The sequence below is a fragment of the Rutilus rutilus genome (genome assembly GCF_951802725.1).
Source record: "Rutilus rutilus genome assembly, chromosome: 14".
NCBI lineage: Eukaryota > Metazoa > Chordata > Actinopteri > Cypriniformes > Leuciscidae > Rutilus > Rutilus rutilus.
Window position 1 is genome coordinate 28,324,844 of NC_140219.1, and position 26,593 is coordinate 28,351,436.

General features: G+C 37.6%; 2 protein-coding genes across 2 annotated transcripts in view; one reads left to right on the plus strand and one right to left on the minus strand.

Annotated features, from left to right (window-relative positions):
* The window catches only part of fgfrl1a (fibroblast growth factor receptor like 1a), a 72,981-nt gene extending 54,738 nt beyond the window's left edge, over positions 1–18,243 (plus strand). The window contains exons 4-7 of the mRNA XM_084430460.1: positions 9,262–9,339; positions 13,446–13,730; positions 14,434–14,787; positions 16,385–18,243. Coding sequence (XP_084286586.1) covers positions 9,262–9,339; positions 13,446–13,730; positions 14,434–14,787; positions 16,385–16,791 — 1,124 coding nt within the window. The 3' untranslated portion in view covers positions 16,792–18,243. The remainder of the gene's footprint in view (positions 1–9,261; positions 9,340–13,445; positions 13,731–14,433; positions 14,788–16,384) is intronic.
* Positions 18,244–19,236: 993 nt separating this feature from the next.
* Positions 19,237–24,757, minus strand: LOC311304111 (uncharacterized protein; the record flags this gene model as incomplete). The annotated part of the gene is made up of 2 exons (XM_084430973.1): positions 19,237–19,612; positions 24,654–24,757. Coding segments are annotated over 2 exons (480 nt in total), but the record flags the coding sequence as incomplete, so codon positions are not given.
* Between the last annotated feature and the right edge of the window lie 1,836 nt (positions 24,758–26,593).

Here is a 26,593-nt window from a genome sequence, read left to right on the forward strand (position 1 = left end):
CGTTTTGTAGATCCCTCATCACTGAAATGGCCAAGATTTTGTACCCCTGGAGATATCTGGAAACACCCCAAGGAGTTGAACTGTAATGTGAGGTTTGGGCCCCAGAACTCTTCATTTTGCCCGGCTTCATAAGCCGATTATGTGTCATTTCGCTTTAATAGATTCCTCATAGACGTCTCGCGCTTCTTGTGCGGTGGAGGGAAAGAAGAAAGCCTGTGTGCTACATGCCTCATCGGCTGTCTGGTTGCTCGTCCTTTCACGGTGTGAATGGGGTTTTGGCTCTTTGTTGTTTTTTTTGGTCCGCTGCAGCCCGGGTAGGCATTTATGTGCTGAAACGGGCACGCTAGCATCCTAGAGCTACAACCAAAAAAACCTGCTTTTGGTTATTTTAGCTTTAAAGAGCAGCTCCTGCCCCTTATTCCTGCTTCATTGTCCCAAATGCACGAATTGCAAACTCCATCGTGTTTGCGCAATTGGAAAGACGAGTCAGGAATGGGGCCTCTTGAACATAGAGCTTCTATACGTCGAGCCAAAGCCGGACCATTCTCACGGATCTCAAAACCATCTCATCTTCAACCTAGGACACTTGAAAACACAGGACAAGAGAGGATAGCGCCAGCAAAGGAATGAGGTCTGGGAGACCTGAAAAGGACTGGGGCATTTGTCCCTGATTAGCACCAATGTAAGGGAGGACATTTTTGCTGTGAAAAGAAAGCCTATAGCTCATTATGAGCTGGCAGGGATTAAGCTTGTACCTCCATTGTTACCAGAGAAGGAACCAAAGGTCTGTCACAGAGGGAGGTGCCTCACTCCTTTGAGCGTATGTCTGCACACCTATCCAGAGTTTCCACTCTTTTAAAGATCCATAATAGCTTTTTCTTTCCTCTGTAGTTGGTAGCTAGTGTAGTGGAAGAATCCTCTCTCATTAGACATAGTCTTTATCCGCTTGCTTGCGGGCTTTTGTGAGTCCAGCCGCTGAATGCCAGGCCTCGCCTCCATAGTCATGCAACCTGTAAGAAATGAAACAAGTAGAGTGAGGTCAGAGAGAATAGATTCACCAATTAGTTTAAAAGTGTTTGAGGAGAGGACACAGCGTCTGTAGTTTGCAGTCCCTTTGAAGTCTTCGCAATCTTTTGTTGTGTTTATTCCACTCTTCCATTGGAGTGCGCTGCTTTTTGGTATTGTTTTGATCGTTGTATGTTTTGCCTTTAGAAATGTCGTAATGATGCTTTCGCTTTGATCGTGAAGTAGAACTTGAGGACTTTTTGTAACGTTTGTAACGCATTGCTGTTCCTGTAAAGTACTTCTATAGTTCACCTGTATTATTTGTGTTTCTACATAACAGGTGGTGAAATGTAATTATCATAATAGCCAACCCCTAGTCGTGACAACTCTAATTGTCTACAGTCATACAGTCCCAAACCCTTCCCTAGCAACTGTCCAGAGCTGAGACAAGCTGTTTTAGGTCTTTTAAACAATGGGGTGGGAAATGGACCGATGTAGTTCATGTCTTATATATTAATTGTAATATTGGCCTGGTTTCACAGTCAGGGCTTAAATTAAGCCAGGATTAGGCCTTAGTTCATTAGGAGATTTATAGCTTTTATAAACGTGCCTTAGAAAAAAAACATTAGCCTATTGGTGTGCATCTCGAGTAAAAAAACAGTGGCACTGATATAATTTAAAATATGTCAGAGCATGTTGCTTTCATTTTAAACAGCTCAATAATGCATTTTAGTCTGGGACTAGGCTTTTAAGCGTTGTCTTTGAAACCGGGGGTTTGTCTTTTTGTGTTTGATGTGGAAGTATATGCATTGTCATTATTGTACGTATAGTGAGGCCAAAGACCCATTTTCAGCTAAAGCTGCAAAATAAAGTTTTAAGGTTTGCTAAGCAGCAAAACCCTGAGCTCTTGGCTTTTAATATTCAAATGCCATTCAGTTGTTTCAGTCTCATTGCCAATGTTGATGTTGAAAATCTGTTTAAAAGTCATATTTAAATATTTAAATCAATCAAACCCGTCACTGACATTAGCAACCTGAGACGGACGCCTGCAGTAAGTTTGATGAATGACTGTAATTAAGTTTGGATCAAAAGCAGTTTTTCACACTCTTTTTTGTTTAGAGTCCATAACCAACACACTGACAGTTTACTCAAAGGATTCCTTAAATGTGTTAACAAAAAGAGACTTGTGTAGTTAAATTTACCGTTGGTGGAATGAAGCCAGTGCCGCCAACATTTCCCTTTTTTTAAGGTGTGCTTTGATGTGGTCTGAAACCCCTCACTGTATTATGTTCAATTTAAGTGTGATCGCGCTGGAACTCACAGTACAAGTCTGTTCGAGAAAGAGAGAGAGAGGAGGGGTTGAAAAAAGACTGGACATGTGTTGTTGATAGGGAGAAACTCCACAGATTTGGCACCATATCTTTATCTATCAACTCCTCTCGACAGCCTCAAAGATGACGAGGTGTTGCTGCAGCCTATCGCTGAAAGTATGTGTTGACTGACAGCATCAAGCAAAACTATTTCAGCCATTTTTACATGCATGAAACAACATTTTCAAATTTGCACCGTGGCTTCAATTTATGTATTGGAGGAAGAAATAGTGTTCACACAATTGCTCTTGCTTTCCAAGAGCCTGCAAACACAAGCATTAGATTAAATGAAATAAGGGGATGGAGTGGCTTTCTAAATGCAATTCCAGAACGTTATTTTACCTCAGGCATGTAAAGCATAATATTAATATTACCGTTTTCCTGGAAACAGATGTAACAACCTTTTACTTTTAGATTTCCTTGCTTTATCAGTGACATGCAGTTTGTTTCCAGGCAACTTTTAGTTTCCTGTTTGTTTGATTTTAATTTAGCCGGTGAGTAACTGACACCCCACGTCTTGCTCCTTTAAGGGCCTTTTTTTATTTCAAAATAATTTGGGCGGAACAGAGGCCAGTTCAAAGTGCAGGGGAGGAGGTGTCTGTTTCAAAGAGAGCGCCGTGTGATCAATATGTGAGATATGTTAATTCGGTAAAGCTCCGTCCTGTCCTTGATGTTTGCTAGAGTTACAGGCAGGCAGCTGGAACGCCGAGGGTGGACAGTAGAAGCGGGGTCCTGTGCCAACCCCCTGGAAACATACCACGAATCCTCTTCAGCATCTTCCATACAAACTTGTTTTTGTCTTGACAGCTCAGCATGGAGAGAAGCCATTAAGCGGCTTTCAACCTGGCAGTGCGGAGAATGGAAGCCAGCTTGCTCCTGTCAATTCAAAGGGATGTTTTATGGATGTGTTTTAGAGCCATTCTAAAGTTTCTTAAGGACTTTTAGTTCCCCCGCTAAATTAGTGTACAAACACCAGAGCTTTGGACTCGAGATGGGACGTCTTTATCTCTCCCAGCATGCCACAGTGGAGGCTTTCTTGTTGCTAAAAGCTTGTTCTGTAAGGAGTAGCACAATGGATGCTTCTTTGAATGGGCTGTGGTGTGGGTGTAAGCTTGTCCTTCTACAGCTCATACTGTGACCATCCCACATAGTTCAGCAGTCCATCCATACCGATGGAAAGCTGGAAATTATTCGGATTTCATTTTCCGTGGCATATAAATGAAGTGTGAACATGATATAAAGCAGACGCTGAATACCGGCATGAGGAGAATGTGCTGTCCAACTGGTGTGGCGTGCTGAGGCTGGCAAAGAGCGAATCAGTTACTACAGATGCACAGAAGCTAAAATTATATTAGAAATGTCTGTAATAATATTATTAAAGTTCATTTAGAAGAGGAACATTGCAGATATCCTGTAAACCACAATGCAGTGCACTTGACTTGATCTTCCATATCAATAGTGATGATTGAATATATAAATGAATAGATTGATGATTGGTGATGAGTGTGATTTTTATTTTTATCAACTCTCCAGATGCTGTTATATAAAATTTGAACCACATTTTACAATAGCTATATGTGACCAATAAATTCAAACAATAGATTATTAGCTATTATTACCAGGGCTATGCGATATGGGCAAAAAAAAAATACTATCAAAATTTTTAGATTAATATTGCAATTTAGATTTGAATCACGATTTTGAAATAATATTTCCTTACCTACACACACTTGTCTGTATAATTTTTTGGAAGCCGGCTTTATTGATGACATTTGTGGGCACCATATCTTTGCATAAATAACACGTTGTATATATAATACAGTTATTTCTTTGTGCCTCTTTTTTTACTCGCCCCTCTCTTTTGCCGCAACGGTAGTTTGACTGGTCTTGCAAATTACCTGGGTCGATGATACATTATCTCTCCTGTATCAAAAATATTCCCAAACCACAAATGTTTTTTGTTTTTGTTTTCTCATCCTGCCCTGAAATCATCTTTCCTTCTGTGCATTCTTGCATGTCTATTTATGTAAATTTATGTAAATAAGTTTATATTTGCAAACCATTTTACTTGCATGTTGCTTGCCAGGATTATTTGATTTGATTATCTGAATTGACACCCAAAAGTTTAAGTTCTAAAAATGTGCACAGTTTCGAGCAAGGGCGCAAGCACGTTTTCTAGCTCTGTTTGTTCTCCCATCCCACAGCACAGGCTGTAAAGCAGGTTTCTCTTTGTCCTATCACAGGTGGCCGCAATTACCTCTGAGCCCACAAATCGTATCCCATCAAACCTCTGTTGTTACAAGCCACTCTAGAGCTCTGCACACATTTAGAGTTTCAACAAAATGTCCATGTTGACACACATGCACGCACAGAAATGGAGGTTTCAGTTTGCTCTACATTGTGATGTAATCACATGTATGGGGTTGTATTTGTGGGCCAGGGCCCTTTAATGTGGAAAGTGTGGAAGATTTGGTGGTTCAAACCTTAGTTCCCAAACATTCTCTCATTTGCTCAAATGTTTTAGCTTGACAGATCTGATGTCTCATTTTGTGCAGAGAGAGCAAATAAACCACAATTGAACTGTTTGTGTTTCTTTTATAGTGTTCAGTTCCAGGGTTTGCGCAAATGTATTAATTTAAATGCAACGCATGATGAATAATGGCAAAACAGTTCTACAGTTTTCTTGTTGTTTTAAATGGGTAAAAAGTACTTGAGTAATTGTACTTCAGTAATATACTTAAGTATTATTTTGGTGAAATTTGTGCTTGAATACATTTGAAATGTAAGACTTGCACTCCTTGCAATTTCATTTAGTATAACATATACATTTCAAATGTAAACTTTCCTCAAAAAAAAAAAAAAACACACACAATCTTACCTGAACTAGCAAGCTAATTAAATCATAACTTTCACTAAAATCCAAAGAAATCCATTTCAAGACAAAAGGTTCAATTTGTTGTATATTATAGAGATTTACAATGTCTGGACAAATAAAATTGTGATTCCTGAAATAAATGTAAAAAATGTATCCACCAATTACCTACAAATTTACTTAAGTAAAACTAAATGTGGAAACCCCTTTTCAAGATTTTTTTTAAGGGTATAATTGAGTGTAATTTTGACACCCGGTTTTATAGCACACTAGAAGTTTTTATGAATTCAGTCAGTGAAGAGATTGTTTTGTTATTTATATTTCTGTAATATATTTAATTCCACAAATTGCCAATGTACGACAACGCCCAGGTCTTACTTGACATTTTCCTTTTGTAATGTGAATTCAGCTGGTATTCATGAAAGACCTTAGGGTAGACAGTCTCGTCAAGGCTCTTCGCTTTTCCCTCTGCTCTGCTCCGGTAATCCTTAAAAGAGAAACGGAAACCCTTAATGCGGGGTCAGTCCTCAGCTCCGGGAACGAAGGCCTCTCTAAATCTGCCTGGTGCTCCACAGCTGAAGAACGGATTCAGGCCTGGGATTGTTAGGGATTGTGCCAAAGCAGGAATGACTGTAGATGATCAGGCTGACTCAGAAGTTGACGTTATGGAACAGGTCAACATTGAAGCCGCTGGAGCAAATCTTTGTACCTTCTGGAAACTCTCCAGATGCTGTTATATAATTTTTTAACCACATTTTACAATAGCTATGTGACCAATAAATTAAAATATTAGTTTGAGAGAGTTGGGTTACTTTTAGTTAAATATCTAGTTAGCTTTTTGTCTATTGGAATAATGAATCGTTTAAAATAAAACGTGTAATAAGAAAGTAAATGGGTTCAATAGTGATTTGGTGAGAAGATACGAAGATACATAGATGCTACAACCATAATACAGCGGCTTTAACATCAAGCTGTTTGTGATGTTCAAATGAAAAAGTGAATCTTAAGCTAATGTAGGCAGAATTCAATAGGTTCACTGATATAAAAACAGCTTGATATAAAAACGTTTGAGCCAGGTCACAGTTTTTCGTATTGTGAAACATCCACAAGCAAAGTCAAATACGTAGTGGCCAAAAGATACATTGGTGAGATCGAACATAAATATGCTTGGCAGGCAGTTAATCTGTCAACTTCTTAGTGTTATTCATTCTCGGGTTAGTCTGTAGTCAGTAATGTAGTAACGTCTCTGCTGTGACCACGGCCCATAAATTTTCACAGTTTAGAGCTGGCTGTTAATATAGAGCTGTGTAGCAGTAGAGTTGGTAATGGTTTCCATAAGCCAGTGCTGGAATTCAGTAAATCAAAGCCAAGGTAAAGGCTAACAGCTAGCACCCATATTGTCTCTCCTGTCAAGATTTCAGTCATGAGGGTTGTCTCCAAACCCTCTCCGGTTTCATAGCTGACTTCACCAAAGACGTAGAGGATGACAGCATAATTAGCATGTTGTGTTCAGAAACACTGTTTTGCTTTGAGCGAAGGTTGCTGCTTTGCTTCCAGAAAAACGTGGTGACTGTTCAACTTCATCGATGCAACTATTCTGATTTTTTGACAGGACTGGAGGTCATAAACTGAACATGCAAGCGCAATAAATCTTGCACACCATGGGTTTTTGCTACCCCTGAAAGACGTGGTACAGCCAAGTTGGATGTTTCATGCTTAGCGAGGGACTAGCAGGTCTTGCCAAAGTCCACAGAAACTCTTGCCAGAGAGCAAAAGACGGTACCTGGTCTGCAACCTCACCAATGAACATTACATCTAGAAGGCCACAAACCTGGTGAAGATCCAGTGGAGCAGAGCCCTACGCTCAGATTTCCTGCAGAAAAAGCCAGTTTTCTACTGCCGTCTCCACTGCAGACATGAAAGCAAACATACTGAAGGGTTATGCAAACATCTCAGTCATATTGAGCTTGTTCAAAATTATGAACACGCCTAGATGGTCAACGTGTGAAATGTGGCACGCTACGGTGTCACTTTGCCTTAATGAAAGGGAAACAGGAGTTTGTTTGGTTTAGAAACCTGACAACCCTCATACTTCCAAGTTTTGTTGACTTTCCATGAATCAAACTCGTTTTTTCCTCAGACACCTTTATAGGCATTGGGAAGTCTTGAAGTATGTGTGCATGGTTTATGAGCTCACAGAGCGCTATATATGTTATGGAAGTTCTGAAGCAGGTTTTTTAACACGTAAACTACATTTATGAATTATATTAAAATGACAAACCTAAGGGTAATCCTGAAAGCGCTGTTAAGGTGCCAATGAAAATGTATGTGCAATGGTTGCAATGAGCGTGAGCCCGACATGAACAAAAGAGCTATGTGTAGAGTGACCATACTTGAGGGTAAGAGCTATAGTAATTAAGCTGTTTGCCCAGCAATGAGCTGTTTCCCTTTGCCCAGACTGGAACCTCTCCTTCAGGAGTGTTACACCCCCACCACCCCGACAGCTTCAAAGAGCTGACAGGCCTGAAAATACCAGTCATGTGGTGAACGGATGAGCTGGGGCTGTAACTAGAGCAGAAGGGCCACAGATTTCCAGTCATAGTTTTCACTGTTCACCACACGTGACTTTACATGTTTGCCTTGAATTTTTAACATATCTTCTCAGGTGAGAAGATTCAGTAGAACTTAAATGAAAATTAAGTCTTCATTTACTCACCCTGGTGTTGTTCTAATGCCATATGGCCTTCTCACGCTCGTCCATATAATGGCATTGAATAGCGACCAGCATCAAGACTTCTTTTTTAAAAGATGCACAATTATCACCAAATTATCCCATGCGACACATGCTGTATATTCCAAGTGTTCTGGGGGTATATGATAGGTTTGATGAAAACAAGTTGTTTGTATTATGTAACAAAATTCAAAAAAATTCTCCTTTTGTGGGCCCATAAAAGAAAGAAGGGCCTACTGCATTAGAACAATACCAGGGTGAGTAAATTAATTTTAAGGTGAACTATCCCTTTAAGATTTTAGTAAATTGCTTTGAAAACAAGCAAAGCTTTGGCTTTCCTCAATCTTCAAAGTGCATGTTCATCAATTTATCTTCAGCTTTTGTAATAAAAAAATATTATTATTATTATTATTATTATTATTTAATTTTTTTTAATGTCCATAAATTTGCACATTTGTACATTTTGTGTGAATGCTGACAATATCTGAGTCACCTTTAGGCCCAAAACATACTTTACACATCTACATATGTTTTATTGTTTTATTTTTTTAGTACGTTGCTGTATTGTTATGTATGAATGTGTACACTCCATTTTTGTCTGTATAATGTATTGTTTTATGTTATAAGAATATTTTTTTTTGTTGAAGTCTATAGACCCCAGGAAGAATAGCTACTGCTTTTGCAGCAGCTAATGGGGATCTAAATAAACTAAACTAAACTAAACTAAACATATACTGTATGTGTACATGAGTTGTGCATGTTGCTGTGCTCTGAAATGTCAGCAGTTTGAAAAGAATCTTGTCGGCTTGTTTATAGCTAGTTAACTTGAAGGAGAACATATCCAGATTAATGACAGAAACATCTGAAGGAAACTATATCACCCCATATACCCCATTTCTTACCACCCCAGGTTTCACAGCGTTTCACAAGAGCGTACCTTAAGCATGTTCAGCAAGACTGCATGCCTGGAGTGCGATGGCCATGTCTACTTTTGCGTAGTTGCGTAAACTATGTTTCTGACCTTATTCTGACATGCAATGTCGATATTTTAAGGCTCTCAGCTACAGTATCATTTTTGCTCTCCAGTCAGCTGTTTGGGAGACAGTTATATTTTGGTTTAGGCGGTTGAAGGAATGCAGCGATTTGGCTGAAGAATTATAGTAATCTGATTGATACTTCAATGAATATGAGAATAAACTCTGAGATTGCCACACATATTTGTGTTCAGAGGAGCATACTATTTTGATATGTACTCAATTCTCCCTCTCTTTTTCTCTCTCTAGATGACTCCAGTGCTGGGAGGGAAGGTGCAAGACCAGCTGGTGAAACCGAGTACTCCACTGACCTGACAGGAAAACTGGGTAAGGTGCTACAGTCCTCTGATCCCCTTTGATCTCCTTCATTCCTGGTATTTATAATTGCTGCCCAGAAAGTAACTGAAAATATGCACTACAGCTGCCAAGATGTTTCATAAGCCGCTTTTCATGAATTGCAACTTTTTGTTTTACATTTGTATTACAAATTTAAAGAAGAACATGAAAAACTAGAACTTTGAAACATTTAGGTATTGTAAATAGCTCTTCTATTTCCAGCAGTTTTTGTCAAGTCAAGTCATCTTCATTTATATAGCGCTTTTAACAATGTAGATTGTTCCAAAGCAGCTTTACATTGATAATAGGAAATTAAAGTAAAGTGTTTTTGGCTTTATAGCAGCTCTAGAATAAAGTTATTGTCCAGCTAAAGTTAGTTTGATTGATACACTTCCGTCGCAACGATCATTAGTTATTAACTTAGGGGCCGCTTTAACAGAAAACTCTTAAGTTCTTTCTGCGCAAACTTCAAAAAAGCAAACCAGTGAGAACGGCGATGGCGTGCACGTGCGTATTACGAGTTCAGTCTATAGGTATGTGCATTTGAATATATGTGCGCAGGCGTGTAGTCCTTCCCTACAAATCAACCCTCAACATACTTTTTGGTACGTATCCTAATGACAAAGATGAATTAATGATATTAAGAAGAGGATCTATGACCTCTGGAAGCATCTCTTTCAGTAGCTTAGTTGGTATAGGGTCTAACATACATGTTATCGATTTAGATGATTTAACGAGTTTAACGAATTCTTCCTCTTCTATAGCAATGAATGAATGACATTTTTCCTTAGGGATACTGCAATGCACGGTCTGATGCGATACTGTAGTAGACGGTTGCATAGTTATAATTTTCTCCATGATATTATCAATCTTGTAAGTGAAGAAGTTCATAAAGTCATTACTGCTGTGCTGCTTGGAAACTTCTGGGCTTGAAACTTTATTTTTCGTTAGTTTAGCCACTGTTTCAAATAAATACCTAGGGTTTTGTTTATTTTCTTCTAATAGGGTTGAAAAATAAGCAGATCTAGCAGCTTTTAAGAGCGGTGTTTTGTCCCGCGACTACAGCGTCTCACCGTCACCCAATTGCCCTGCTGCACGGGCTCTACTTCAGCCGGAACCGAACAATGTAAAGAGTTCACTAAGCTAGTCGCATCCAAAGCAGTATCTAAAGCCCTTGCACTCTTACAATTAACCTCAATTAAAGCTTGGATGCGTGTGTAGTATAGTAGCGGTGAGATTTTCTAGTAGCATAGCAGCTGACATTTTCTTGTAGCATTGCAGCGCTGTTGTTTTCTTGTAGTTTATTAGCGGTGACATTTTTCTTGTAGCATAGCAGCGCTGACGTTTTCTAATCGTATAGAGGAGGTGACATTTTCTTGTAGCATTTCAATGCTGCCATTTTGTTGTAGTATAATTGCTATGCCGATTTCTTAAAGTAGCATCGATATTTTCTTGTAGTATAGGTTCAGCAGTGACATTTTCTTGTAACATTGCAGCGTAGCCATTTTCTTGTAGTATAGCAGTGGTGATATTTTCTGCCACTTTGTTGTAGTACACTGTAGCAGCACTGCTGTTACTATAGAGTAAATATACTGTAGTACTCAAATGCATGATAATAAATAAGAGTCTTACACAATATGACAGCATGCTGTGTGCTGGAAGAGCATCAGTGATCCAGGTTTGATGTGTGGCCTTATGGAAAAACGTGACCAACTGAATGGAAACTGAGCCTGTCACAGAGTGTTTGGACAGCATGTACAGTCTGTCACCCCTGTATTTCCCCTTCAAACCCCCGTCTCCAGGCCGGCACACATGTGGCTGAATCTTCCCAGATACTGACAGGTTGCCCTGTGGTCTGAGATTGGACAGTCCGCACACTATTTCCCATGGCCCACTACTCCCAGGAGTCAAGTCAAGCCAAGCCAAGTCAAATCACCTTTTTTTGTATAAAACATTTTACGATAACACTTTACAATAAAGTTAACATTTATTTAACTACCTTAGTTAACATGAACTAAGAATGAACAATACTTCTTTAGCATTTATTAATCATAGGTAATATTAATTTCAACATTTACTAATACATTATTAAAATCAAAGGTTGTTAACATTAGTTAATGCACACTGAACTAGCATGAACTAACAATGAGCAGTTGTATTTGTATTAACTAACATTAACAAAGATTAATAAATACTGTAACAAATGTATTGCTCATTGTTAGTTCATGTTAGTAAATACATGAACTAATGTATAATAGTAAAGTGTTGCCCTTTTTACAATACAGATTGTTTCAAAAGCAGCTTTACAGTGCTAACAGGAAAATAATGCCACAAAGTTTATTTCGGCTGTACAGCAGATCTAGAAGAAAATAGTGCCATAGTCCAGTGATGGTTCATTTCTGTTGTAAAGAAGTTATTAATTTAGTTAAAGCCGCTCTTGAGAAAACAGTGATGTCATCGTTCAGCTCAGTTAAGTTCTCATACAACGGTGTCAATGCAGGCAGATCAATAATATTGTTGAATATTAAGTGTCCCCCAACTAACAGTGGCAGTGGAACTAACGACAGTGGCAAGGAACTCAAACTCCATCAGGTGATAAAATGGAGAAAAAACCCTTGGGAGAAACCAGGCTCAGTCGGAAGGCCAGTTCTCCTCTGGTCAACGAATGAACAGTGTATGATTATGATTCAGGCTGCATTATAGGTCACAAGTCAGACACTCCTACCTCTGGAGCCCAGTGTTTGCTTTGGTAATTGCGTTTGACGAGCCAAAGAGCAGGCTATTTATGTGAAGTGTGAGGGGGGGAAGCATTCCATTCCCCTCTGACGGCCGGCATCTGATTTGATATTGGAGCAGCGCTAAACTCGGCAGTGTTCAAAGAGGGCCTGACCTGCTTGTTTTTGTACTGCGGAGCATAGCAGTTTTGATGGCTGCTAGCGGGAGATGCTTAGTTCACTATTGTATTTGCTTTTGTGGTGTTTGTTCAGAGTCTACTGTGAACAGTAACAGTCAGCAGGGAACTATAGAGTGAAACTACAGAGGAGCTGCTGTTTGCTTTGTCTGATTGCATTCATGGTGTGGTGCATTGCTCAGCAAATTTGCCCACATAAGAACTTCATGTCCGCTCTTTTCTGCTTTATTTTCTTTGTAACGTTAGCGGTGTTGTGTAAATTCTGATGATAAATCAGTATTCCACCTTTCTCCCTTTATTTATTTAAGCTCTTAAGTGTGGAAAAGCAGTATTCATAAATTATAAAAATTTTATTTAGGTATCAGATTTTCAAAATCAAAATTGGAAAAATGTCATAAGAATGGGTAATATTTTTACCCCCCAAAAATCAAAAGAACATAAAGATGGATATTAAAGGAATAATTCACTTAAAATTTTAAATTGTCATAATTTACTCACACTCAAGTTGTTTCAAACATGTATGAATTTCTTTCTTCTGCTGAGCACAAAAGAAGATATTTTGAGGAATGGAAGTCAGTGGGGTCCAGAATGATGACAGAATTTTAATTTTAAAGTGAACTACTCCTTTAAGATTTTTTGCCTTGTGACTGCAGTAATGAGAATTTGGGGGAATAAAAACAATGTTCCAATGTTTCCAGATAATTTGAGTATTTGCAACTATTATTATTATTATTATTAATGAAAATTATTTTTAGATTCTCTTTAGTATTTCTTACTTTATTACGTTAAAATTACTTTTTTTAATTAAGCATAAAAGGCATTACACATGCTGTTGCTATATTCTATTTGAATACCATATCATAACGTACTGTAAAAATACCATTGTAAATAATTTATAGTCTTATATAAAAAATAAAAGATTTTCTTATAAATTCTTAAAATCTTAATCATTTCTTATTTTTTCAGTTTTGAAGTTAAAAATGACATGCTTTTGACAAGCTTTGTGAAATTCATAACTAAACTTCTTACTAAAGTTGGCTATAAACCTGACAAAACTGATAGAAACCGGTTTCATTCAGGTTTTAAGTACAGTAGATCTAGTCCAAAAATGAAAGGTGCTGTCTATCCTTATCTTTCATTTTTTTTCTTTATCAAAGACATTTTTTTCTTGTTTCTTTCTTTGTAGTGCGGCCCCGCTTCACGCAGCCAGCCAAAATGAGAAAGCGCGTGATTGCACGTCCGGTGGGGAGCTCGGTAAGGCTGAAGTGCACCGCGAGCGGGAACCCCAGACCCGACATCATCTGGCTGAAGGACAGCAGGCCTCTGACGCCCGGAGAGGTGGGAGAGGGCCGCAAGAAGAAGTGGACTCTCAGCCTGAAGAACCTCACGCCTGAACACAGCGGAAAATACACCTGTCACGTGTCCAACCGCGCTGGGGAGATCAACGCCACCTATAAAGTGGAAGTCATCCGTGAGTCATTCACCTCGTCTCTGTGATGTTCTCCTGGAATTTGATGGAGCTTTTGATGACTCACTTACATAGTGTAGACTGAAAGAATGAACACGCAGCAACAGTTTAACATTACTTCTCTCATATTTGGATGCTGTTCAGGGGGGTTTAACAGCTGTCTTGGCAATAGTTTGGTGTTGGGAAGATTTGATCTAATCATTGCTAGTAAACAAGAGTAGTATTCTTTATTAGCAGCATCAGCCAAGCTGTCTCAATAAATGAATGGCTTATCATTAGTAATGCCTGATATTTAAGCATTTCTTTTCATTATTATTATTAAAATTTGAATTCTATATTATATTCTATCTATATCTATATTATGGCCTCACAAATACTAAAATAGATCAATCTTTAAATATATTCCTAAGTGGAATCTGAGTGAGTTTAAAATTGTGGTTAAAAGTGGTTAGTTTGGCTTGGTAAAGACTGAAAAGAAAGATTTTATCCAGTTCAATTGCTATTTGCTCCAGATTAAATTGTCTGTTTGTCTATGTCTGCTGACTTTACAACCACATCCTAACAGTGGGAAGTTTATCAATCTTGCTCTCGCTAGAGTCATGTGTCACATTTTGTTTCCTTACTCGAAATAGAAATCGAGTAATCTGAACCCCACAATTGTGTTAAATACTAATTAGAAAATAAAATCTTCCTTATTTCATTATAGAGCGCACAAATTCCAAGCCCATCTTGACGGGCACTCATCCAGTAAATACTACAGTAGACTACGGTGGCACCACGTCCTTCCAATGCAAAGTACGCAGTGACGTGAAGCCGGTCATCCAATGGTTGAAGAGGGTCGAACCAGGCGGTGAGAGCAAGTACAACTCCACTATTGAGGTCGGAGACCATCGCTTCGTTGTGTTGCCCACGGGTGAAGTGTGGTCACGACCAGACGGATCCTATTTGAACAAGCTTCTTATCACTCGAGCCAAAGAGGAGGACGCTGGCATGTACATCTGCCTGGGGGCCAATACCATGGGCTACAGCTTCCGCAGTGCCTTCCTTACTGTGCTGCCTGGTCAGTTTCCTTCTCTCAGACACATCTCTCACTTCTGCAGCATTTGAATTTTTCACGGTAGTCCACTTACAATATTAGTCAAGCTAATTATTCATGCTATTTTTGTCATTTTTTTTTCAGTGTAAGTCTCTTACACTCGCCAAGGCATCATTTATTTGATCATAAAGTAATAACAGTAATATTGTGAAATATTACAATTTGAAATAACTGTTTTCTGTTTTAATATATCCTGTGATCATTACTCTGGTCTTCAGTGTCACATGATCCTTCAGAAATCATTCAAATATGCTGATTTGCTGGTCATGAAACATTTTTTATTATTGAAAACAGTTGTGCAGCTTCATATTTTGGAGAAAACAGTGATACGTTTTTTAGGATTCTTTAATTAATAGAGAACATCTAATTTAGAACAACATTTATTTTAATTAGATTAGATTAGATTAGAAATATTTTGTAATTTTTTTAAAGGTCTTTGCTATAACTTTTTATCATTTTAATCCTTGCTATATATATTGTTTTCATTATTAATATTAGTGGCAAAAAATATTAATGCATATTGTTGAATATTATTATTAATAATAATATTTAAAATATTATTAAAAATATACTTTCATAAATATTCATCATTAATTTTATTAAAAATGTTAATGTTTGGTTTGATTCATTGTGATAAGTTACATAATCCTGTGCAATTACTTAGTTTAACTCTCTGATGATCTTCGCATGTCGTTCAAAAATGACCAATTTTTTATGATTATTATTATTTAAATGAAATGAATGTATTATATTTTAGTTCGATAATGTTTTTTATTTAATATTTTGTATTTTTAGGGGATTTTATGGTGCTAAATTATATTTACACTGTATTTCAAAGACGACACTTGGCAGATTATTGCTGAAGTGAAAAAGTGAACTTAAAAAAAAGTTAGTTTATTGTTGCACAAAAAAAAAATGCACAAAAATAATATTTTCAATTTTATATTAAATATATATGCGGCCGATTTTGACCGCGAAGAGCACAAGTGTGACTATTTTTTTAAAGACCATTTAACCTTTACGAATCATGTCCATGATTTTGTGTGTGTGTGTTCACATTGCAAGTGCCAAAACCTTTACCAAGTTTCGTACCATTCCGATGTAAAAAATTCAACAACAAAAAAATATTAATACTTTTTTCTTACTGAGGAGCACCAGAGGGTTAAATGTTTTACTTGATTTACATTCCTAATATACATTTGTAAATTATGTGTGTTATGATTGGTTAACCTTCGTATACTCTTTGGCCATGGCAAAGTGCTAAATATTGATTCATTGTGCTCTTGCTCATGAAGTCATACAGTACCATGGCAATTTCTGAATTGTTTTAAGTATGTTTCTAGCCTAAATGTCTCTTCTGATACTCGTCCTCATGTAAAGTCATTCAACCATGTCATCATGATCATGTGACACTGGCCCTGTGATCAGATTGATGAAAGTGCTTCTTAGTACCAGGTGTAAACAGGGCCACTGATACTTGTGAATGTGGTCTATATTTGAATTCTACTGTCAGTTTTGTTGTTGTTTACATTGTGGTTTTTACATCTCTGTCTTCATCCAGACCCAAAGCCGCCATTCTCTCCAATCCCGTCGGTTCTGCCTCCCAGTCTTCCCTGGCCCGTCATCATTGGCATCCCTGCAGGAGTGGTGTTTATTCTGGGTACTGTGCTGCTCTGGTTCTGCCAGTCCAGAAAGCACTGTTCCTCAGGAGCCATAATCTCAGCCCAGTCCTTACCCAACGGCCCCCGGCCGGCCCCGAGAGACCGGGCGCTCGCAGCCGCTGATAAAGACTGCATCGGCTCCGTCACCTACGAGGAGTATTTGGCTCAGCAACAGCAACAACAGCTTCTGCTGGCCCAAGCTGCTCCCAAAGTCTATCCAAAGATCTACTCAGACGTTCACACACACACCCACTCGCACGTGGACGGCAAAATTCACCAGCACCAACACATCCACTACCAATGTTAGCATGTACCGAGGCCTTCATGCTTGGTTTTTCTTCACATAGTCTCCAACAGGACCCAACATACAGCAGCGTGTTAAGCCACTGCCTCAAACAAACATTTCTGCTCAAATTCGAACAATAGAAAGACAATTGAGCCGTGTTGTTGCAGTCTAACCAGTCCCTTTATGAACAGTGGGGAAGGCTAACGAAAAAAATGATGATATTTGAGTCTGTTTTCAAAATGGAGAAACGTTTCACAAAAAACACTGCTGGCAGAGCAAACACTTTCGCAGATTTGTGTGGGAACAAACACACTCAAATGTATTGTGTCTTCAATACGTATCTGCTTTCAAACTGTGAAAAGCTACAATATTTTAGTACGATTTTTTCATATGTCCATTGACTAATCTTGTGGATGGGGCCAAAAGGATTTTTTTTTTTTTTTTGGATTAGCACCAAATCTCAGTGAAACGTTCATATGCATGCATAAGAAAATTGTTTGCAGATCCAGTTACAGTGTATTTAGTTACATCCGATTGAATGCATGAGAGCGTACAGTATGTTGATGTTTTTGCAGGTATGGTCTACCTTGTTTCGACTTTAAGAAGTAGTGTAGGTTCAGTCAGTCTGGAAAAAGAGAATATTAATGAGCTATGGTTATACCGTAACTAAAGATACAAAGAGATTTTGCCAATGTACGTTCTGGCAAGGGGGTTCCTTGTGTTTTTCATTAACTTTATACTTTTCTTTTCAGGGCCTGCTCTGAATAACCTGAGGTACCGCAATCCCATAGTTGCTCTATGGCCTTGTTTTTCGTGTGTGTGTGTGTGTGGGATGGAAGTTGTATTATCATAAGCTTGACCACTATAATGAATACTGTGTAAAATGCCTTTGACTGCTCATGTAATGTCTGCCCTTTTAATATTTACAGAAGTGAGTCAGAGTTTTAAAAACAAACCATAGAATAAAGCTCAGACGTATTGTGCATTGACCGTGCATGTGTTTACCGTGATGTTCATGGTAATGGGAAAATGCTGAAAGGACTATGGGAATAGAGGAATGCACTTAACCCAGACATCTGACAGAAAAAAACTTTGAAATTCATTGCCCCTGTTATTTGAACAAAGTCAGCCAAAAGAGGAAAGTGATTCTAAAATAGTTAATTTATTTGTTAGCAATGACTTGATGCTTTGAATTGGGCATAATCTAGATGTTTTAAACCAAAAACGAGTAAACATAGCATTGTGTTCCCTTAGCTGCAGTGTAAGCTATGTAGCATATATCAAGTGTTGAATATTTATATGCGCTGTTGAAAAAAATAACACAACGGTCGTAATTAGTTATCTCTGTATGGACAATCTTGTACATTCTGGCCTGTTTTTAAGTTAAAAAAATATATATGTTTGTCACATTGAAACATTAAAAATAATTTTATCATTATCATAAAATGATAAAGCTCTTGTTCACCAGGTATGAAAATGTGTTGAGTGTGTCATTTTCTGTCAATGAAAGCCTTTAACAATCTTTTATTTGGAATTTCATAAAATTTGTCTAATTGTATACCCACTGTTTGAAGTGGCAAAATATTATTATAACCTTATAAATAACTATTTTCCAATTTTCTTATGAACTATATTAATTTATATTACAGTTAGTACAAAATGTATGAGATTATTTTTTAAACTGCTTATACAAGATTTCTTCGAGATATTTCTTCAGACTGTATTTATAATTCAAAGTGTAATATGAAAGTCATGTGAAATAAATCATATAAATACTGTAGCAGATACTCTTTAATGGTGTAACTACTTACACTACCATTCAAAACTTTGGGTCAGTAATATTTTTACATGTTTTTTAAAAGAAATGTCACCAAATTTATTTAATCACTAATCATTAATAAAGTAAGAACAGCAATATTGTAAAATATTTTAATTCAAAGTAACTTTTCTATTATATTTTAAAATTTACTTTATTCCTGTGATCAAAGCTTAATTTTCAGCATCATTACTCCATTAAAAATGTATTCAAAACAGTCTTCAGTCACACGATCCTTCAGAAATTATTCTAATATGCTGAATTTCTGATTATCAATGTTGAAATTAGTTAATATAGGTTAATATTTTTGTGAAAACCATGATATGTTTCTCCCCAGATTCTCTGATGAATAGAAAGTTTAAAAAACAAATTTGATTTAAAATCGAGATATTTTGTAACTTAAATTAGGGGCCAAGCATCGAATGTGCGTAGGCTCCTATTGCATCTGTTAGTTGTTCTTGTTCTTGTTCTTCTTCTTCTTCTTCTTCTTCTTCTTCTTCTTCTTCTTCTTCTTCTTCTTCTTGTTCTTCTTGTTCTTCTTGTTCTTCTTCTTGTTCTTGTTCTTCTTCTTGTTCTTCTTCTTGTTCTTCTTCTTCTTGTTCTTCTTCCTTCTTGTTCTTCTTCCTTCTTCTTCTTCTTCCTTCTTCTTCTTCTTCCTTCTTCTTCTTCTTCCTTCTTCTTCTTCTTCCTTCTTCTTCTTGTTCTTCTTCTTCTTGTTCTTCTTCTTCTTCTTCTTCTTCTTCCTTCTTCTTCTTGTTCTTCTTCTTGTTCTTCTTCTTGTTCTTGTTCTTGTTCTTGTTCTTGTTCTTGTTCTTCTTCTTGTTCTTGTTCTTGTTCTTCTTCTTCTTCTTCTTCTTGTTCTTCTTCTTGTTCTTCTTCTTGTTCTTCTTCTTGTTCTTCTTCTTGTTCTTGTTCTTGTTCTTGTTCTTGTTCTTCTTCTTGTTCTTCTTCTTGTTGTTCTTGTTGTTCTTCTTCTTCTTCTTCTTCTTCTTCTTCTTCTTCTTCTTCTTCTTCTTCTTCTTCCTTCTTCTTCTTCTTCCTTCTTCTTCTTGTTCTTCTTCTTCTTCTTCTTCCTTCTTCTTCTTCCTTCTTGTTCTTGTTCTTCTTCTTCTTCCTTCTTGTTCTTGTTCTTGTTCTTCTTCTTGTTCTTCTTCTTGTTGTTCTTGTTCTTGTTCTTCTTCTTCTTCTTCTTCTTCTTCGAAGTCTATGACTTCTTCGAAGTCTTGGAAGCCAATAGAACCGCTTGCAGGAAAGTCTGAACTGTTACAATAGCAGTTTTGGAGTCTCTAACTCAATCCCTCTAGCACCACCAACTGTACAAATTTGCACTCATGTTTATGCAAATAACTTTTGAACCGTTGGGCTAGAAACAAACTTTTCCTTTGATTCCTTGGCTCAAAACGATTCGATTGCACTCTATGACGTTTTTTGCATAGAGTTCCATATATCTATAGATATAACAAAATTCCGCCATTAGAATTTTCCAAAAAACAACTTTTCTAACTCCTAGACCATTGCTCAAATTTTTACCATATTTGACCCTTTTCACATTTTCAGGTTTCTCAGAAGCGGAAATCGTCATAGTTGGGTAAAATTCTATGCCGGTGAATGAGAGAATACATGAAATAGGGGGAGACCGAAGAGTGTTATAACACTGTCAGTTTGACAAGTCAGAAAAGAGCTGTGGTGATGTCATCAATACCATACACTCGCATCACCTTTTTGAGCTCACAGGAGAAGTGGCATGTGACTGTGAGCAACATTGTAGATTTTCAGGAAAGAAAGGGAAAAAAATTAAGACCATTTTTTGCCTAGCAATCATTAGATACAGTTATTTGACTTGCATAATCTAAAGTAGCTATTTCTCTAGTTTAATTTGATGCTTTGCATTCATGATAACTTCAAACATGCTAAAACAGTTAGCTAAGTTATGGCTGTTTGGGGTGGGGATAGTTCTAACAGTTCAATAAAAATGAACCCCTTATGATGATTCCAGTCATAAATCACATCCCCAGTAAAGACAAAATCAGTTTTTTGTTGCGCATTGCGCATATGTTTCCATCATATTTTATGTGTATATCTTCTTATCAGATAAGCACATATCAATTGAGCACGATTTTTCTTTTTTGTGCACATTTTTTGAATTTATGCGCATCTCATTGTTTCCAGCTATGTGATATCATTATGTGATATCCTAAAATGCACATAAAATAGGTGTATGGGCAACCTAGCTAGTGACTGAAATGTTATGTGTCAGGAATACAAACACACATGGCAATTGTTTTTGTGCTAAATAAAATGTGATTTTGTTACTTTAAATTGTTCACTTTAGTCAAAACTGATTATTCTTTGTTCTTCAATAGCATTCTTGCATAAATTTAGATTGTGTGGATCCTATTTCAGCAGATTTCCTCTCACTGTTACGTCTGTCCCCAGCTAGTGTAGTGGAGGTAGGCTGTACGAACAGAACTCTTTGTGTTTGACATTATCTCACATAATCTGTGATTGTGTTGTGCATGCCAAAGTGAGTTATATTTGTAGCAGACAAATGTGGCTACCATGTATCAATTTAGAGATATAGCACAAACAACCAATGAGTTACCATTGCTCAAACAAAAGGTGTTAATTTTAATACCCAGTCTCCTATTTTTTGTGGTCCCATTTGCTCAACTTTCAAATGAGAGAGAGAGAATGATAACTGCAGTCAGAAGAGAGAAAGATGTCAATTTTACCGGCCCTCCCACAGCCGCTGTATTAGAAACACACTTACTAACTAGTTAACTAGTTGTTGTTTTTTTATTTGATGCTAAGGTAATATAATACATAGTGTAATAAATGTACTTATTTTTAAAATGAAAATATAAAAAACTTCACGATACTGATGACTGTTAAAACGCGTCTGTGAAAAGGGTCCTTGGTTCAGATCATCTGGTTCAGATTAACTATGCAGGCGAAAAGTTAATCAAGTTAATTAGTCAAATCTTTCTTGAATAACGCACAAATGAATTCGACTAAGAGCCCCCCAAAGTTAACGTGAGGCAATATCTCTGATTTTCCCCCCCAAACCAGTTCAGTGGAAGAAGTCCCGTCATGCTGCTTTTTTCATTGGTTAAGGTTACAGTGACGGATAGGGATCAGTGTTTGGTGTAGGCAATCAGTACAGTGATTGACATGACCAATGAAATCTTTAGCTGCAGGGCAGGATTTCAGCTGAACTGGTTTGGGGGGACATCAAGCCTCCGGAACGCTTTAGCATATTTAGACCAAACTTACGCCTTGTCCAAATACCCACGCTTGCCGTCTTTGCACTTGACCACTTGTCTACTTGCATGATGTATTTCCTCTATTTGACCCAAGTGTTCAAGTAGACGTAAAGACTGAAAGTGTGTGTAGAACTTTTGATTACTAGATGGGATACACTTATAGTCTTGCAAAACATGCAAGTGTTTACAGAGCTTTTATTTTCAATTTTAAAAATAAACGTTACATGTCTGTTCAGTAGTCGCTATGTAACTAAGAGAAGACACAAATTTAAAATTGTGGTGCTTCTAATTAAGTGATAAAAACAGTTGCAAATGTTGTACAAAATAAGGCCTACACATACCATACTCATCTTTGCACCAATAAAATGTGCAACACTTTGTTTTTACTGCCAAATGATATGTATCTAATTCATTTGAATTACAGTGAAATGTTTTCCTCGACATCTCGTGATTTTGAGGCACATGAGTTCCCGAACATAATGCATGCGGGTAATAATAGTCTTATTTGGTAGAATAAGCAATTAAATAATATTAGTGATTGTATTTGATTTTTCAGCCATTTAATTTTAGACAACTTAAAGGAGAACTTGGTGACTTTTTTAACGTAATAAAACTGTCTAGAAATCATTTGGATGGTTAAACAACCTGTTCTGGTGATATTGGTGACTTTCCCCGCTCCCCCCAGCGTTCCCAGGCGGAAAACCAACCTTGCAACTTGGGGACTACCGTCCCGGCAAGATAGAAATTGGAAGTCTCGTGAGAAGCGAGAACGAGAATGAGAACGAGCGCGAAACACAAATTGCTTTACGGCAATTCGACATAAACAAACACGCATGTATGATGTATCATAGATATCATATAAAGGCTAGATGTCTTAAGGCGGAGTCACTTCCGGCATCACCGGCGGCCATCTTAGGACAGGGCTCTGTGAATTAAGGTGAGTGAGCAGCACGCACACAAATCCTCTTATCTCGCTGAAATCTGGACGGATTTACAAACGGTTTGGTTTCTTACAAACGTTATTAACGTGGCTATAATTCTGAATGCTTAAACATTTTGAACATAATTATTCATATGTATGCAGTATAATAGCTACATCTCTGACGTTTATAACAAACCAAACCGTTTGAAAATCGGTAGAAAATTGAGCAAGTTATGGTTATTTAAAAGTACATGCACCATGTTATGAGTGATCGAGCACCCTGTCGTAAGATGGCCGCCGTGTGCGGATGTCGAGCTCCATTGGCCAGCAGCGCGGACGAGACATCTAGCCTTTATATGATATCTATGTGATGTATTACCAGATTACCCACCTCGGTAGACATAGCTCCACACGATACAGTTGGCTTGCTCCGATCAAAACAAACGCACATGAGCAGCAGTAGAGAGGGGGAGGAGGCCGCCGCAAGTGAGTTTTTTACGACCGTGTTGTGAAATATACACCCTCCCACAGCTGTAGGGGGAGCTCGTGGGGAAAACATGCGACAACAAAAGGGAAAATCAGCGAAGAAGTGAGTAGAGTTCACTAGAGCAGTGTTTCTCAACTCCAGTCCTCGGGACCCACTGCTCTGCACATTTTGTATGTCTCCCTTATTTAACACACCTGAACCAGATCATCAGCTCATTAGGAGAGACTCCATGAACTGAACTGAGTGTGTCAGATAAGAGAGACATACAAAATGTGCAGAGCAGTGGGTCACGAGGACTGGAGTTGAGAACCACTGCACTAGAGTTACCGAGTTCTCCTTTAAAGATGTCTTTAAATACTCACTGTTGCAGTTAGTCTAATCACTTGACTGTGAAGTCATGCTTGCAGGACTCATCATGCCTTTTTTGTGCTTGGCCCCTTAATTGCTGCTTGCAGCTATATTTATAATTTACTTCACTGTCACTTTTGATCAATTTAGTGCATTCTGTCTGTATAATAGTAATTTCTTTAAAAAAAAGGGGGGGGGGGGGTATTATGAATTCCTTTGCATTATATGCAATATATATTATTTTATTTTTATTTATTTTTTCATTTAAAATTATATTAGCAGCATATTTTGTATACATTGGTTCATTGTGTAATCAGGAAGCCAAACAGCTTTCAAAGCACTACCGGTCCTCTCAACCGCTTCATTCTGCTCTATTTCTTCATGTAGCGACGAGTGAGCGTCTTCAGTGAGACACAGAAAGCATGAGTGTCTATAAATCCAACACCTGGGAATACCTGGCTGCTCCTTTCAAAGAATGAACCCTCTGTTTGCTTTCCTCCTTTTTTCAAACAGTCATAATGGCCCGATATACAACAAAGACGCCAATTGAAAGAGCGAAAATAAAAAAACAACCCCCTCTGAAAACTTGTTGCCAGTGGCTTTCCTGAACTGTTTACCTTGCGTACAAAAAGAAAAAGATGCAGAGAGCGAGAGCGAGAGGAGGGAATAAAAAAAAAAAAAAAAGTGTCTGCAAGATGGGACCAGAGCCAAAGCCTTTAAAGTCCGCAACAGAACCATGACAAAAGCAGCTTAATCTCGGTGTTGTCTTTCGGCCTTTCTTTACACATCCTGCCAAGCTGCCTTAGAGGAACGGATTCTTTCTACAGTCCCGCTGACATCATGAAAGCCCGGGAAGAAATCAGGGTCATCAAAGCTATTCACATGTGGGACATCTGTGCAAAGTGTGTTAAAACACACAAGCGCTGTGTTTTTACAACCCTTACCTGTTCATGTTTTTCTGAAGCCACAGCAGACATCCAAAATACCTCAAACTATAACACAGATGCTTATCATTCAAGGTGAGCCTTTCGGGAGAGGCACGCCGACAATTCAACAGGAAGTTCCTTATAGCCATTCACACGGATAAAAGCCTCTTTAGCACCTTGAAAGAAACCAGAGGATTCAGACAAGCGCGGAGGAAGTGCCGTCATTGTGTTCCGCAGGTGTTGTGACACATTGTTTGGATTAAATTCGACCATCCAAGGGCATCCTCATCATTTAACTTATTTCCTGTAATTACTCACAGAACTGCGGGTCATGACCGCTCGCATTGTACTTGTACTTGTAAAATTACATTATCATTAATCACAGCTGTGGTAAGAATGAGTAGTTGATGATGTGGGACCGATTCATGACTGTGTTGATAATAAGGTTGATTTTACCTCAGAACAGTTATAAAATAAAATAAAATAAAGAAAAAGAAAAATGGTCTTCATTTCATTCAAATAGGCCTATTTTTTGTTCAAACTTTAATAGTGATATATATGTTAGCAACAAATATTAGCAAATCGTATTTTACATGACCAACCCAGACAAAACATAATTTCAAAATACTAATAATGGCAATAAAACAGCCACTTTGTTACATTAGTTACATAAGTTCTCCATAAACTGATTTATTGAACAGCTGGATTTTGTGCTGCTTACAATTATGGCCGCCAAAAGTTGTCAAAACAGAGCACAAGAAAAAACACCTTCTATGGACAATTTCTAAACAAATATACAGTTGCAAAACTGTTAACACACATATATTTCTTACAGTGTGCACAGAATCAAAGTTTAATCTAAACATTTTGACATCTTTTTATAGATTAGTTTCTTTACAAACTTTAATTTAGCAATAGCAAAAGCTTCAAAAGAAAATTGCTTCTGTGTTTACTCTGACGATTATGTAAAACAAATTAAACATAACTTCATTTCAAATGCAAAAGAGCAATAAAAATCAATAAATTATACCTGCTTTGGGTAAAGCGTTTCAAGATGTTGGGGTCAGAAGTGTCAAGCATGAATCAATTCATTCCAGCTGAAAGCACAAAGACTCTCTCTGTTTTAAAGTTGGACAATCACTTATGCCAACTCTCGAACTGTTTTCTTTATCTCACTGAAGCAGCACAACTCATTTGTACACCCTGGGGCTGTACAAAGGAAGTCTGATTTATATTTTTCTCAGGCTGCATGACACAATGACAGCCTACCCGAGGGCTGAATTTCACTCTCGCTGGACCCGGGACAGGAAATTACCCCAAATCCCTCTGAAGCCCCAGAGTTCAGGCACATTTCACATGTACAATACTGTCTGTTCACACCTCGCCCCTCTTAGAGAGCTGGATGTCTTGACAAAACAGACGTAATATTGGACACGCTCGTACTCAAGATACACACGAGACAGTGAATTACCAGTCGGGGCAGATCACGACAGGCCGAGTGATGATAATCGCTCCCCATTCTGTCACCTGCCATGTTCTGATGGAGTATGAAAACCCTAACAGAGATAAATGAATACCTAGTAGTACTAATAAGATAGAGAACTGTATCAATTACTAATAATTATTGGAGTTATTGATCATTTCTTGTGTGTTATTATTATTATTATTATTATTATTATTATTATTATCTTGCACCCCTGCACCTCTGTGCATAAGAGGTTTGGAGAATGGATGGATCATAATTATAATTATTTATGGTAACACTTTACAATAAGGTTCGTTAGTTAACATTAGTTAACTACCCTAGTTCACATGGACTAAGAATGAAGCATTTATTAATCTTAGTTAATTTAAACATTTACTAATACTAATAAACATTTACCTTGCGTACAAAAAGAAAAAGATTATTAAAATCAAAGGTTGTTAACATTAGTTAATGCACACTGAACTAACATGAACAAACAATGAGCAGCTATATTTTTATTAACTAACATTAACAAAGATTAATAAATACTGTAACAAATGTATTGCTCATTATTAGTTCTTGTTAGTTAATACAAT